This window comes from Schistocerca nitens, chromosome 2 (assembly GCF_023898315.1).
Source record: "Schistocerca nitens isolate TAMUIC-IGC-003100 chromosome 2, iqSchNite1.1, whole genome shotgun sequence".
NCBI classification, from domain to species: domain Eukaryota; kingdom Metazoa; phylum Arthropoda; class Insecta; order Orthoptera; family Acrididae; genus Schistocerca; species Schistocerca nitens.
This window is the reverse complement of record NC_064615.1, coordinates 911394546-911409267: the sequence shown is the minus strand read 5'-3', so window position 1 is coordinate 911409267 and position 14722 is coordinate 911394546. Positions and strand designations below refer to the sequence as shown.

Sequence of the window (14722 nt, the reverse complement as noted above, 5' to 3'; positions counted from 1 at the left end):
TAGGTCTTTAAAGTCAATATCGTATCTTTGATTTCTCCATGAAACAAGTGGAGGGTCAGTTAAATAAGTCCTGATATCTCAATCTGGTGACATGGAGTCTCCAGACAGCTCATAAATGGAGGAAAAATCGATGTCTGATCCATGTAAAGATACTTGACCAGTTTGGTACCTCTAATGAAAAAACTGACCAATTCTACAACACGATGACGGAATACGTGAGCTATTAAAACCTGGTAGATCGTATTTTTTTGTGACCTGCTGGTATAGAATACAGCGATGCGCGCGGGTTTCTGAGACTGGATCGAGTCCCTTAGGCGAAAAAAGGAAGATTGGGTATAACGTTCCGTCGACATCAAGATCATTAGAGACTGTTCTTGGGACGGATTAATGACCATGGTCGGTGCACCTGTCAGCCTGAGTGCCATTGCCGGCCGGAGTGGCCGAGCGGTTAAAGGCGCTACAGTCTGGAACCGCACGACCGCTACGGTCGCAGGTTCGGATCCTGCCTCGGGCATGGATGTGTGTGATGTCCTTAGGTTAGTTAGGTTTAAGTAGTTCTAAGTTCTAGGGGACTTATGACCACAGCAGTTGAGTCCCATAGTGCTCAGAGCCATTTGAACCTTTTTTTAGTGCCATTTTCAGGAGGTTTCCCACCCTCGTTTAGGCAAATGCCGGGCAGGTTCCCAATTTCGTTTCAGAAAAATGCGATACATTATCACACAAAAAGTTTACACCACAGCCAGCCACGATGTACCAAACTTCGCCTAGGCGGAGTGGTCGGACTATCTGCGGGCTACGGCTCGGCCGGTCTCGATTTGCCCTGTCCTTCCGGGAAGTACACGCTACAGCGCGACATTTTATTTAGTATTGCCGTGTGGCACTTTTCGGTCGGCACAACTGTCTTCAGTACGACAGAATCTTAATGTTGGCGTTGTTTACTTTTCGCTATAGGTTCGTGGAATGCAGGGTTTTCACAGGTATAGTGAATGCTCACGCAAAAAGAATCACTCTATCGTCACAAGTCTTCAAAAATGAATGGGATTTACAGAAAAGAGGGATGATCATTCTCAATACATACTGTACATTCACATAAGCGACAGGTACTGCACGTTTGCTACGAAACGGTATTACAACACCATGCAGAAATTTTTTTAAGATGTATTTGATAAGGAAAGAGTAAAAAATTACAACGATCGACAGACGGGATTCGTTGTTCAGCGCTAAATTCGCTGGAATGGAGCACATTAAGAAGTTGGTGGTATGTATAATAAAATTTCTGAAGTTGTATGCATTATTCCACTGTCAGCGTAACATTTTTCGATGCAACTGAACCAAGGTAACGAAACTTTATGTATTACTGAAAAATACGGTAACTTTGTCAAGAGGCATGCCTGGATCGATGTTCCGATTTAAAATTCGCTATTACGGAATTTATGGAGGAGGAAGAAGTTCAGGAACGAAAATAAGAATGTCCTGAATGGACTGCACACTTTCCGCAGTAAGACACTGTAAGATGAGAGACAACTTCTTTCTGATTTGGTGGGGATGCATTTAAAAAGAAGGTCGCGTTATTGAAGGGACACATTCTGACAAATGAAGTCCCGTTACTTAAGTTCACTACCATCAAAGAAAAGAGGAAACTTGAAGAATTCATTGTGGCCTTGAAAGAATTATAAGCGTCTTTTCGTAAACATTTTGGGTACACTGCCAGATTTACAGTTGTTTTCGAACTGTTTTCGAGACCGTTTGACATTTCAGTTGAAAGCGCTCCTGTGCATCTGCAGATGTAAGTGATTGACGTGCAAGGTAATTTCCATTTTAATGATAAATCATTTTATGTTAAAACTGTCCAGGACATATACATTGATTTCCTCAGGCATAATTTCCACTTCTCCGTAATGAGGTCGCAAAGGTGCTATAATATTTCGATGGATATAGTTGTGCAAACGACCTCTTTCGATTATGAGACTAATTAGGTCACGATTACGGAGCAACTTGGTTGCAAAAATTCGTTAAATTGTATGTGACTGTTCTAAAGTTGACAGCTTGTACCAGATAGCCGGCCGGTGTGGCCGAGCGGTTCTAGGCGCTTTATTCAGTCGTAGGTTCGAATCCTGCCTTGCGCATGGATGTGTGTGATGTCCTTAGGTTAGTTAGGTTTAAGTAGTTCTAAGTTCTAGGGGACTGATGACCTCAGATATTAAGTCCCATAGTGCTCAGAGCCATTTGCACCATTTGAACCAGATAAAATTTATATGACGTCTTCTTGGAACCAAAAATAATAAATAATACAGAAAATATGTTTTGTTTGTGATACATGTTGTTGAGAAATGTGAATATAAAACCAAGTCGTAATTTGGGCGACTGAATTGCCATTTAAAAGCTGCACGTACACAGTTTCCCACTCTTTCCCCCTCAGGCAGCATCCCGTGGCGGTGGGGTGAACGTGCGGCAAGGCTGAGATCGGTATGGCACTCGTGTCAGGAGATGATCTGCGAGTCGAAATATTGGTCGGCTCTGGTTTACACAATTCAGACAGGTGTCACACTCGATTTACCTCCCTTGTGTAACCGACGACTGTGTCGACAGGAATGGTATCTGCCCCCAAATTTAAATAAAATAAATTTGCCGCTCAGTGGAGACCATACTAGATGGGACAGACGCTAACAAAAAGATTAGTTCTCTTCTCCAGCTGAATTCTTGGATCTACAGGAGCCCAGTACATACATTTTGGTGATTTAAATTTTCATTGCGCTGAATTGCACTTCTAAAGACTAGAAACACTTTCTGAAACTAAGACCATGTATTGGAGTAAGAGTGCACCATTTCAAGTACTTCAACTTCCAGGTACAAATAGGTTTGTGAACTTAGGAGATGACAGTGAGAAGTTTTCGAACGCCGGCACTTTACCCAGATCTTACTTTTCGCACGTCAGGACAGTACTGTCGGCTTCAAGTCTGTCACGCGTTGGTAAGAGACTTCCAGGCTCGTTTTGTCAGGTACTGCGTTCACAATTGCAGTACAACTCCAGTACAGCCTTGCATAACTCAAAGGAAAGCATCGTTCAGTCATTCTTGTTTCACTGACTTGTGCACACAGCACTCAAGTGACTTTCGTAATTGATTATTTAAACATTACCGTACAGTAATGGGCAATAACTGTAACACTGTTTCATTCTGTTCCAAAGAGTTGGCTCTTAATAACTGAGTAATCTTTTACATGACCCCCTCTATTCCGTATCTCCAGACCCATCGTATTTAAAATTTTCAGTTTAAGTGCGATTGAAGGTCAGAAGTCTGATCAAAACTGATGAAGCTGTGGAAATTATGGAAAAAGAGATATCAGTATGTGCTTAGTTGTTCTTCGATCATACGGAATTACCGTAAAAGTGACATGAAAATCGCTGACTTTAAGGGGAGATGATGATCCACTGCAATGAGATGACATTCATGAGATCGTTGCAAGGGAAATGGTGAACTTCATAATCGTACCAGACCACACCCATACTCCACTAACGAGTCAGATGTTAAACAGATTTTCGAAAGTGACGAGAACATAGTATCAGTTGTGCGACTATAAACTGCCGGCTGTAATGCCTGTGTGGTTCTAGGAGCTACAGTCTGGAACCGAGCGACCTCTACGGTCGCAGGTTCGAATCCTGCCTCGGGCATGGATGAGTGTGATGTCCTTAGGCTAGTTAGGTTTAATTAGTTATAAGTTCTAGGCGACTGATGACCTCAGAAGTTAAGTGGCATAGTGCTCAGAGCCATTTGAACCCATTTGACTATAAACTATGACATTCAGAACGGTGGAATATACACTCATATAGGAGAACGAAAGATGCAAACGGTTAACGGTTACGATCTCGGTAGCAGCAAGTGGGCCTTACAAACGAAATTGTAAGGATCATTGGTGTGTCATTAGTGTGTTTTGTTGTGACGAAAGACTAAATAAACGTGCATGTCCCGGAAAAATTTACTGGAAGCGGACATGTACGCATAGTGCACAGTGATGTAGTGCTTCACCTACAAATTAGGACTTACAGTGTGGTAGGTCAAAACTTGAATTCCGTACCTTATTAATCACAATACAGCAAAATGAAATTCACCGTTGTTGTCAACCGCCATCTTTTACGATCGAACACAAGGGCAGAGACAGCATCAGAGGACTGACTCCAAACGCAGACTTAGCATGAAGACACGTCTTCGCAGTTCCATCACTTCTCTGTTGCCAGCAGCCGGCCTTTGGGACCGAGCGGTTCTAGGCGCTTCAGTCTGGAACCGCGCGACCGCTACGGTCGCAGGTTTAATCCTGCCTCGGGCATGGATGTGTGTGATATCCTTTGGTTAGTTAGGTTTAAGTAGCTCTAAGTTCTAGGCGACTGATGACCTCAGATGTTAAGACCCATATTGCTTAGAGCCATTTCAACCATCTGTTGCCAGCGATGTTAATAAAAGCATGAGAGAAACTAGCTTGACTTATGACGTTTATGAGATAAAAACCGAGGTTTAACGGTAAATGTGTATGAGTAGTGAACATCTTTTGATTCCAGACTCAATTAAAATATTATCATTCATATAAAAGACTACAATCTTGTGTAGTGGAGGTTATTTTCTTAAGTTGAAACCTTGCAAATTATTTCAACTTGGGCTGAACCGCACAATAACCCTGGGTTCGGTGTGGGGCGGTGGTGGGGTGAGTGGACTACTGTGGCCTGTTGTGGGGTTGTGTACCACTGAGGGCTACAGCGGGGACGAAGCCTCTACGTCGTTTCTAGGTCCCCGGTTCAATACACAATACACGCACACAAGTTTATTAGTAAAATTTCTGTTTATTAAATATTGGATTATTATATAAATTAGGGAAAGCAATGAGCACTATTTTAATATCAATCCCTGCAGTCAGAAACCAGCAACAAACCCATGACATAAGAATCGGTGCAACATTGTAAAGAAAATAATGAACCTGTAGCCATGTGGAGTGGCCTGTTAGATGGTATGCAGTGTGCAAGACTTACCCCCACCTGGTCCATGTGGTAGCTTCTCGACGTTGTCCTCAGACATCAGTTGCATTGCAGAATGGTATTGTCCCTAGTTGGGAAGTATTTCACAAAGTACAGTAGCCGTGAAGTGCAACGCTCAATTTGCGTTAAAAGATTAAAAAAAAAGAGGACACACAACAAACTCGCAACATCATACAAGGAGAGAACTTCCACAATGTTCCTTGGGAGATAGGGTAAATTTTATTGATGTACCTATAATTTTATTGGTGTGCTGTAAATGCGGGGTAACAACTGAATCCTTAACGTTGTGGTCGCTTCAGGACGAAAAATTGATACCATCCAAAAGGATCGATGCAGGGAAATCATCAACGTGTCACCATTTCCTTTCGCCGCGCAGCGACCGTCTCCTACACTTCTTTGCTAGACACACAGGCCGACTTTTGCCACTGCCTCAATCCCATATCGATGGTGATCTCTTACTCCTTCGCCTTGATTAGAATTTTTCAGTCTCTGTTCGAAGTCCGTGTTCGTCGCTGGGAGTAATAGCAATAAAATCAGTTAACTCAGAAACCGGTTATTTTGAGCAGTTTTAGCACTCAGGTTAAACTGGAAACAAATGAGGTGGTGTAACTGAAAAACGGTTGCATCCGCGATAATCGCCATCCCAACTTCACGCCAGAATTGTGCCTACTCAAGACACAGTTGATTTTTATTAACTCAGCAGTGGGCTGATACACTTTGTTTTGGCTCCTCTAGTGGCAGGTTACAGCATTTTGTCGCAGAGTTTTCGTTGTTTAGCTGGACGGTGTAGATGTACTTGCAAAAAGCGAATCTCCATTATCTAGAGGTGATAATTAAAACCCTGTCTTCATGAGTACCCCTCGTAAATTCTATCCCTGAAGTATAGTTCTGGAAGCTCTAAACTACTAGGTTATGGCAGCCATATCCTATTCATTAACTGAACTCGAAACACTAACAGCCAAAAGTTCCTTTAGATGTGGGAATAATTAGAAATCACAGGTTATGAAAAAGATTAATAGGGCTGATACTTCAACAATCCGTACTTTAAGAATCCATACTTCACCAAGTGCTGATGACTTGCGTAATGTATTACAGATACTATTTTACTTGTTGCAAGTTAATTAACAATAAGAAGCTGAATTTAAACCAGGGAAACAGTTTCCAGAAGCTTCCCAGCAGATTAAATCGACTTCTCCTATTTGGTGTTGGGCCTCCGGCTTCGGCCCATCGTAGTGACTGCGGTTTTGTTGCTGCCGTGAATTTGTGCCCCCACGGCTGACGCACACTACCAAGCCAACGTACAAAAACAGTCAAATTAATTTTGAAGCACTGAGTGCAGTGCCAGAAATCGTTCTTCACTTTCTGATTGGTCTGAGTTCAACAAATAATGCGATGTCTTGAATGTAGGATTCTCGCAGCCAATCGCTGAGATAGAGCGTAACACAATTTTTTGGCTGATATCTATGTTACGCCAGCTACCTCACAAATTTTTACTCACCTTCTAGTACCACAACATGCACATTTTCAAAGTAATCGTCTATGGCCGTAGTCTTTGGGCGTCCTCTATGTATACATCTTCAAACGAAATGAGACCACGTTTCAAGTCTTTAGTTCACTGAATTGTTTAAATTATTGAACACATCCCATATACGCCTTGACCAACTTGGATGACTGTTCGTTAAGAATGCGTCGCCCAAAACAAAGTACTTTCCGTTTTTCAATTTGAAAGAATCACACAAGACATTTTAAAAAGCAAGCAATTCCGCAGATCTACTTGACGGCTATAGTGAAGTTGACACATTATTGTGCAACTTATATCAAACCGTATCTTTGCCAGTCCGAGCTATTTTCTCCTTGCTTTCGTATATACTTGCTGTGTATTTCGGAAGATTCAGTGGTTTGAATATATAATTAAGAAAACTCATAAAATCGAGAATATTACCGGAATCAGTAGTCTATTGGGGGAAAATAGCATGAGCATTTTAACACATTTCCTGATTAATGAAAATTGCCGCTATTGACTTCACTATATTTTGTTATTATCTCCGCAGCACTGAGTGGCATTTCTCGCGGGAAAATTTTGAAGGACTTACGTGAGTTTCACAGTGTTCATATTGCGAACAGCTCATAATTACATTTTAACACTTTCGTTTACAGGTACAATCACTTTCGTCAGTTCAAAGGTATTCAGTGCTAACTATTTAGAGCTAACTCTTTCTTTTTAAAAGTCAGTCATCTCCACCGATCAAAAAACGCGGCGCGGAGTTCTTCTATAGTGCTGCAGTCTATTCATCGGTCAGATAACGTGAGACTAATCCGGCAGACCGAACGTATAGACTTTTCTTCGTGCTACAAAATCACAACTGACCGGTGAACTCTTCTAAAAATAGAAGTAATTCAGTGCGGAAGAAGTATCAAGACGTGGTTTCTACAAGATAACCATGTCAGTGGAGGCGCAGTTAATTGGTATCTTATGCCAAACTGCACATTTGCAGGACAGCAATGATGAAAATTTATCCCTACAATATGAATAACAGATCCAACGGCCTTGCCGCATGGTAACACCGGTTCCCGTCAGACCACAGAAGCTATCGGGCTGGACTAGCACTTGATTGAGTGACCGGTCTGCCGAGTATTGTTGGCAAGTGAGGTGCACTCAGCCCTTGTGATGCCAACTGAGGAGCTACTTGATTGAGAAGTACCGGCTTCGGTCATGAAAACTGACAGTGGCCGTTAGAGCGATGTGCTGACCACATTGTCCTCAATATCCGTATCCAGTGACGCCAGTTGTCTGAGGATGACACGGCGGTCGGTCGGTACTGTTGGGCTTTTACGATCTTTTCCGACGGAGTTTTACACGAATAACACATGTTGCTAATGCCGTCATGCCTTAAAGTATTAGTATCAGAGACAAGACGGAACTGAGACAGTTAAGCAATTGTTATTCTTCAGTTTCTCCCAGCGTATTTCTTGCTCGAACAGTCCACGGGTGTACTGCTGGTCCATAGTGTCCAACGGGCACAATATTTCGGCGATCAGATATGTCGCCATCGTCAGGTGCGCTGACGAATTGAGCTCATGAGGGCGGGCGGCCGTCTTAAATACCCTCCCCTCACGAGACATTTTAAGGCCCTCCGTGTGCCAAAAAGTGTGATCTTAAGATTATGGCAACGATTCCAGCAGGCAGGAAACGTGTCCAGGCGCTAGAGTACGGGACTTCTACAGTGTGCAACACCACAAGAAGACCGATGTCTCACTATCAGTGTCCGCAGACGGAGACGGCGTACTGCAGGTAGCTTTGCTCGGGACCTCACCGCAGCCACTGGAACAGTTGTCTCCAGACACACAGTCTACAGACGACTGAACAGACATGGTTTATTGGCTCGGAGACCTGTAAGGTGCATTCCACTGACCCCTGGTCACAGGAGAGCCCTTAAAGCCTGGTCATTGGAACAGTTATGTTCACGGACGAGTCCAGGTACAGTCTGAACAGCGATTCTCACCGTGTTTCATCTGGCGTGGACCAGGAACCAGATACCAACCCCTTAATGTCCTTGAAAGGGACCTGTATGGAGGTCGTGGTTTGATGGTGTGGGGTGGGATTATGATTGGTGCTCGTACACCCTTGCATATCTTTGACACAGGAACTGTAACTGGTCAGGTATATCGAGACGTCATTTTGCAGCAGTATGTGCGCCTTTTCAGGGCTGCAGTGGGTCCAATCTTCCTCCTGATGGATGATAACACACGCCCCACCGAGCTGCCATTGTGGAGGAGTACCTTGAAACAGAAGATATCAGGCGAATGGAGTGGCCTGCCTGTTCTCCAGACCTAAACCCCATCGAGCACGTCTGGGATGCTCTCGGTCGACGTATCGCTGCACGCCTTCAAATCCCTAGGACACTTCAAGAGCTCCGACAGGCACTGGTGCAAGCATGGGAGGCTATACCCAAGCAGCTGCTCGACCACCTGATTCAGAGTATGCTGACCTGTTGTGCAGCCTGTGTACGTGTGATGATCATATTCCATATTGAGGTCGGGGTACATGCGCAGGAAACAGTGGCGTTTTGTAGCACATGTGATTCGGGATGCTTTTCTCAACTTACTACCAATACCGTGGACTTACAGATCTGTGTCGTGTGTGTTCCCTATGTGCCTACGCTGTTAGCGCCAGTTTTGTGTAGTGCCGCGTTGTGTGGCCCCACATACTTAATTTATGTGCATGAGTGTAGATGGTAGCATTATGAAACGCATCGTCGGAAAGTGCAAAGGTCAGAGTAAATACAGATGGCAGCATTATGAAGTAAGCCATCGGAATGTCGGAATATCAGGGTACCGTGTAATTTGGAAGGGAAAGCTGCCCAGCGTGTGGCCGGCCGGGGTCGCCGAGCGGTTCTAGGCACTACAGTCTGGTACCGCGCGACCGCTACGGTCGCAGGTTCGAATCGTGCCTCGGGCATGGATGTGTGTGATGTCCTTAGGTTAGTTAGATTTAAGTGGTTCTAAGTTCTAGGGGACTGATGACCTCAGAAGTTAAGTCCCATAGTGCTCAGAGCAATTTGAACCATTTGAACCCAGCTCGTGCTCGATGCCGAGATTACGGATGATAAATGTTTGTGGGACTGCGTGAAGGACTGGGTCTGCTCAATTGAATGATGTAGTTGGACAGTGTGTGAACATGGCACGTTAACTGTGTCAAATAGATGTTACAGCAGTGGAGTATACCTTCCGTTTTCTTTCTGTTTCATGGAGAGTAAAATCCACCATCTGTTTACGTACGGTATGTGCAGCGGTACTTGACTAATGCAGCTTGAATTAATATGTACTGTGCTATGTTGCTGCGATAAGAGGGTGTTATCATCGCTGTGATTGGAGCCGTGCGAGTGTTGCACTCTTTGGGGTGGGAGGGAACACTGTTTGTACACTCTTCTGTACACTGTACGGCTCTTGCAGTTGTGTCGAGTTACACTGAGCTCGTTTGACGTTACCGTTTGCACTTTTCCGTTTGCCTTAAGAATGAAATTGATTTCCTTCCTATTGGTCGTCAGGCGCATATTCTCTGTTGTTTCGGCAGATATTTCCAAATTCTTTCTTGCAACTTCTAGCTGATGTCAGCCAAAAGAAATACTGTACATCACGTCTTTCATATTACGCCCAGCGTTGACGGAATGCATCGGTTTCTTTCACTGTTCAATTATGTATTAACAGGATCAGTGAAACACGATGAATACTCAGTACTCCAACAACAATACTCAGTACTCCAACAACGATTCAGCAACGCCCTGGTGTATAGCGGTAACAGTGAGCGCGAGCCAGGGCGGCGCTTTTGGTGATGGAGTACCCGTTACTCCCGGTGTTTTACTGTTAGTTTCATAAATACCAATAAAACAAAAATCAAACTAGACTAATTTGGGAACACTCTGTCCTATGGGCATGTAAACTCCACTCATTTTGTTTACAACGGGAAACAAACCCATGCTTTCCATCGACGCTGGGCATCGCATGAAGGATGTGGTGAGCAGCGTTTGTTTGGGCTGACTCAAGCTATAAGTTGCAAAATAAATATTGTAAATAACTGCCGAAGTACCGGAGAAAAAGAGCCTGACCAGTCTCAATGGATGCACTGAGAAGACTGTTACAAGCACTACTATGTCCAAGGGGTCATGCTGCTCTAATTCTAAATATCGTTAAGACTTTTACAGGTTTATTACAAATGATTGAAGCGATTTCACAGCTCTACAATAACTTTATTATTTGAGATATTTTCACAATGCTTTGCACACACATACAAAAACTCAAAAAGTTTTTTTAGGCATTCACAAATGTTCGATATGTGCCCCTTTAGTGATTCGGCAGACATCAAGCCGATAATCAAGTTCCTCCCACACTCGGCGCAGCATGTCCCCATCAATGAGTTGGAAAGCATCGTTGATGCGAGCTCGCAGTTCTGGCACGTTTCTTGGTAGAGGAGGTTTAAACACTGAAGCTTTCACATAACCCCACAGAAAGATATCGCATGGGGTTAAGTCGGGAGAGCGTGGAGGCCATGATATGAATTGCTGAGCATGATCTCCACCGCGCCGAAAATTCAAAGCGTTTGACTTTGTCATCGGGTGTCAGGGCTTGTAGCAATTGTAAACGGTAAGGCTTCTGCTTTAGCCTTTTCCGTAAGATTTTCCAAACCGTCGACTGTGGTACGTTTAGCTCCCTGCTTGCTTTATTCGTCGACTTCCGCGGGCTACGCGTGAAACTTGCCCGCACGCGTTCAACCGTTTCTCGTTTCTTCGCTCACTGCAGGCCGACCCGTTGATTTCCCCTTACAGAGGCATCCAGAAGCTTTAAACTGCGCATACCATCGCCGAATGGAGTTTGCAGTTGGTGGATCTTTGTTGAACTTCGTCCTGAAGTGTCGTTGCACTGTTATGACTGACTGATGTGAGTGCATTTCAAGCACGACATACGCTTTCTCGGCTCCTGTTCCCATTTTGTCTCACTGCGCTCTCGAGCGCTCTGGCGGCAGAAACCTGAAGTGCGGCTTCAGCCGAACAAAACTTTATGAGTTTTTCTACGTATCTGTAGTGTGCCGTGACCATATGTCAATGAATGGAGCTACAGTGAATTTATGAAATCGCTTCAATCATTTGTAATAGCCCTGTAGAATAGTGTAATATTAAGACTGTAAGTTATCTGCTGGCTTACATGGCACTGTGACCAGTGTTGGTACTCGTTGTTATTATGACAGTTGTTGTTAAGATTTTGGGGGATTATTTATAGTGCTTTGAAACTGTGGCCATTTTGATATACGTACATATTAGGCGAGTGCCGTCACGGTAGTCAACCGGTGTTTATGACTGCCGATTGCGTGGCATGATATTAGTACGGTTTTCTTTGCAGATGAGCATACTGTGGGCATCCAAACAGTACTTAACTGGTGCACCCTCTCGTGCGGCGACGCTGTGGCCTGTAGCATGTCGTATACAGACCAGGGGGCCAAACGGAACATAAAAGAGTCAGCCGCTGTTTACTGGACGGAATATAAAACGTTTTGTTTGGGCAACCTGTTATTAATGTATACAGATGATTACGTTTTCAAAATGTATGGCTCATTTTCAAGGAATCTGAACTTAAATTGCATCTGTGGAATTTAATATGGTAAGTTTTTTAAGTAATAAACCTGCTCCACATCATCCAATGGAACAGCACTATATGACACATGGTTAGGTGGCGCAGACGTTCCTTGTGTGGTCAAACAAGTCTGAACTAGGACCTATTTCACCACTGAGCTAGTTTGGACATTTTATACTTCGCCACCTCCCCCCAGAAATATTTGTCATTCCTTCTGGAATAATCTGTATGAAGGGTGGTTTCTCAGCATGTATATGATCATCATCATTTTCTCTGGGCAATTGTCCCACTTCAACGCGGGGTCGGCCTTGTTACTATGGACGTGGCAATGTTAGTGTGACAGGGTGGCCAGGTACCCTTCCTGTCGCCAGTATTAGTTAGCTTGATATAAAAATTTATTCCGAAGTATGTCTTTGGCTTGGAAGTTGGTACAGCACAGACATGTAGGGGAAGAGCTATATCGTTGGTGCAAGCTAAGTCTCGGCGCCTGTTTTAAAAAGCTAATCTCCATCTCTGATGTCATAATCTCCATATTAAAAAGTTGGACAAAATTGGAGCTTGGTTATTATACTGAATATTCATGTATTTGGACAAGAAAAGTGGGAACGGCTAGATAGGAATAAATAAGGTGAAATTACTTTTAAGAAACTTTACTTTATCAGATTATGTGTAAAAATGCCTATAAACATCATTATTCAAGTGTATTTTAGTGTTTTCTTATTAAGAAATGCCATTGTTGTTTACTTCAAAGATGTTTCTCTAAAAATGGTTCAAATGGCTCTGAGCACTATGGGACTTAACTGCTGAGGTCATCAGTCCCCTAGAACTTAGAACTACTTAAACCTAACTAACCTAAGGACATCACACACATCCATGCCCGAGGCAGGATTCGAACCTGCGACCGTAGCGGTCGCGTGGTTCCAGACTGTAGCGCCTAGAACCGCTCGTCCAATCCGGCCGGCTGATGTTTCTCTAGTGGAGGTCTGTTCAAAGTATTGTGGTTGCTTGGGAGCGAGAATAGCAAGTAATTTTTCTATGTTAATTGTGCTATCACGCAGGTCAGTCAAGTTTTTTGATTACGAATCTTGCAACTTCGTTGTCTTAAATAAATTCATTATCAAACCACAGCCAGTTCACGAACTTCATTAAATCATTCGTATGCTAGAGACCATAACCTGCGCTTAACGTCAGCCGTAATAATACCTGCGCAATAATCTGCACTCGGTGTGAAAATGAGTACAATCCTTGAAACCAATATTACTCCATAAACTCTACAATCGTTTCCAACAGAGGGAACACAAAAGTTGCAGTATAAGAATATCTTGTGTTTATAGTGAGCTGTTTTAGACAGTAAGTAGTATCAGAAGGCACACATACCTGCTAAGGTCCTTGGATACTTAGCATTTACATATCCTCCATTCACCTCCTGCCAACAGTATCCCAGGAATACTGGCTGCAAGGCTCTGACCTCGCTCCACAGCAGACACTCGAAACAAGAGATTACTTCGCGCCTAACGCGATACAGTGCTGGCACGTACGGGCCCTTGGCAGTCCCGCACTTGCGCCTGTGGTACACCGTGGAGTTGAATCCCCTGATGTAGGAGTATCTGTGAAAAAATATAGATGACAACATTATGAAATAGTGCACCATCGGGAAGTGCGAAGGCCAGCGTACAGTTCGATTTGAAATAATACGCATGGTCATTCTAATTCTACACGGTTTGAAATTTCTAACATTTTCAGGTAATAAGAGTGAGTGTTTTAATTTCTCTCTCTTTCATACACACACACACACACACACACACACACACACACACACATACATACACACTAATTGCAGATATTTATAATGGTGACTGAGGACTGAGTACTGAACAACATTACATCAGTATTTACGCCATTTGCAGACTAATAATTATAGCCATTACAAGTCGTATGTTTTTAGTTTGTTTAGTGCCTCAAGTATTGGAGAGAGTAAGCCATCAATGCTTATTTTTCCCTGAGCACAAGGTCAGGTGCTAAAGTGTGGACACAAAACAATTGGTCTAGGCGTAGTTCACTTAGTGGTGCAGTTATGACCATGCAGAAAACATCAGGTAGTAATACGATATTGCAGTGCCTGTGTTATTCCAAATTACGATGCAGTGTTCCTTCGTGACATGTTTGTGGGAAGACAGTACTTATTAAGCTGCAACATATAAAAATATCTGCTCTTATACCCGTTACATTATAAAACCGGCAAATTTCAGGGACGGATTCCTGGTTGGAAATGTAGGAAGAAATGTTCCATGAACATGTGTCCGAAAATGGATCTTTGCCGCGGTAGATGGCACTGACGAACGAAAGTTCTTCTGCCCAAGTGCCGTGTATTCCTTGTGTGTTTCAGGCTGCGTGAATGACGCAGCGTAATGTAAGAAGCAGAATTGTTCGGCATTTATGTCGGGAATAAGTCGCGATGGTGCTGCAAGGAACGGTCGAGAGGCAGCACAGCTATAACGAAACAAGTACCCTCACAGATATCAACCACAACCACAACATTTACAGCCATTTTGGGTGTTTTTGTGATAATAGCTC

General features: G+C 43.5%; 1 protein-coding gene across 1 annotated transcript in view; it reads right to left on the bottom strand.

The window, feature by feature from the left end:
- Nucleotides 1-14722, bottom strand: part of LOC126235444 (uncharacterized) — a 449334-nt gene that overhangs the window by 357575 nt on the left and 77037 nt on the right. Inside the window, exon 4 of the mRNA XM_049944167.1 lies at nucleotides 13526-13755. Within this exon, the coding sequence (XP_049800124.1) occupies nucleotides 13526-13755 (230 nt within the window). The remainder of the gene's footprint in view (nucleotides 1-13525; nucleotides 13756-14722) is intronic.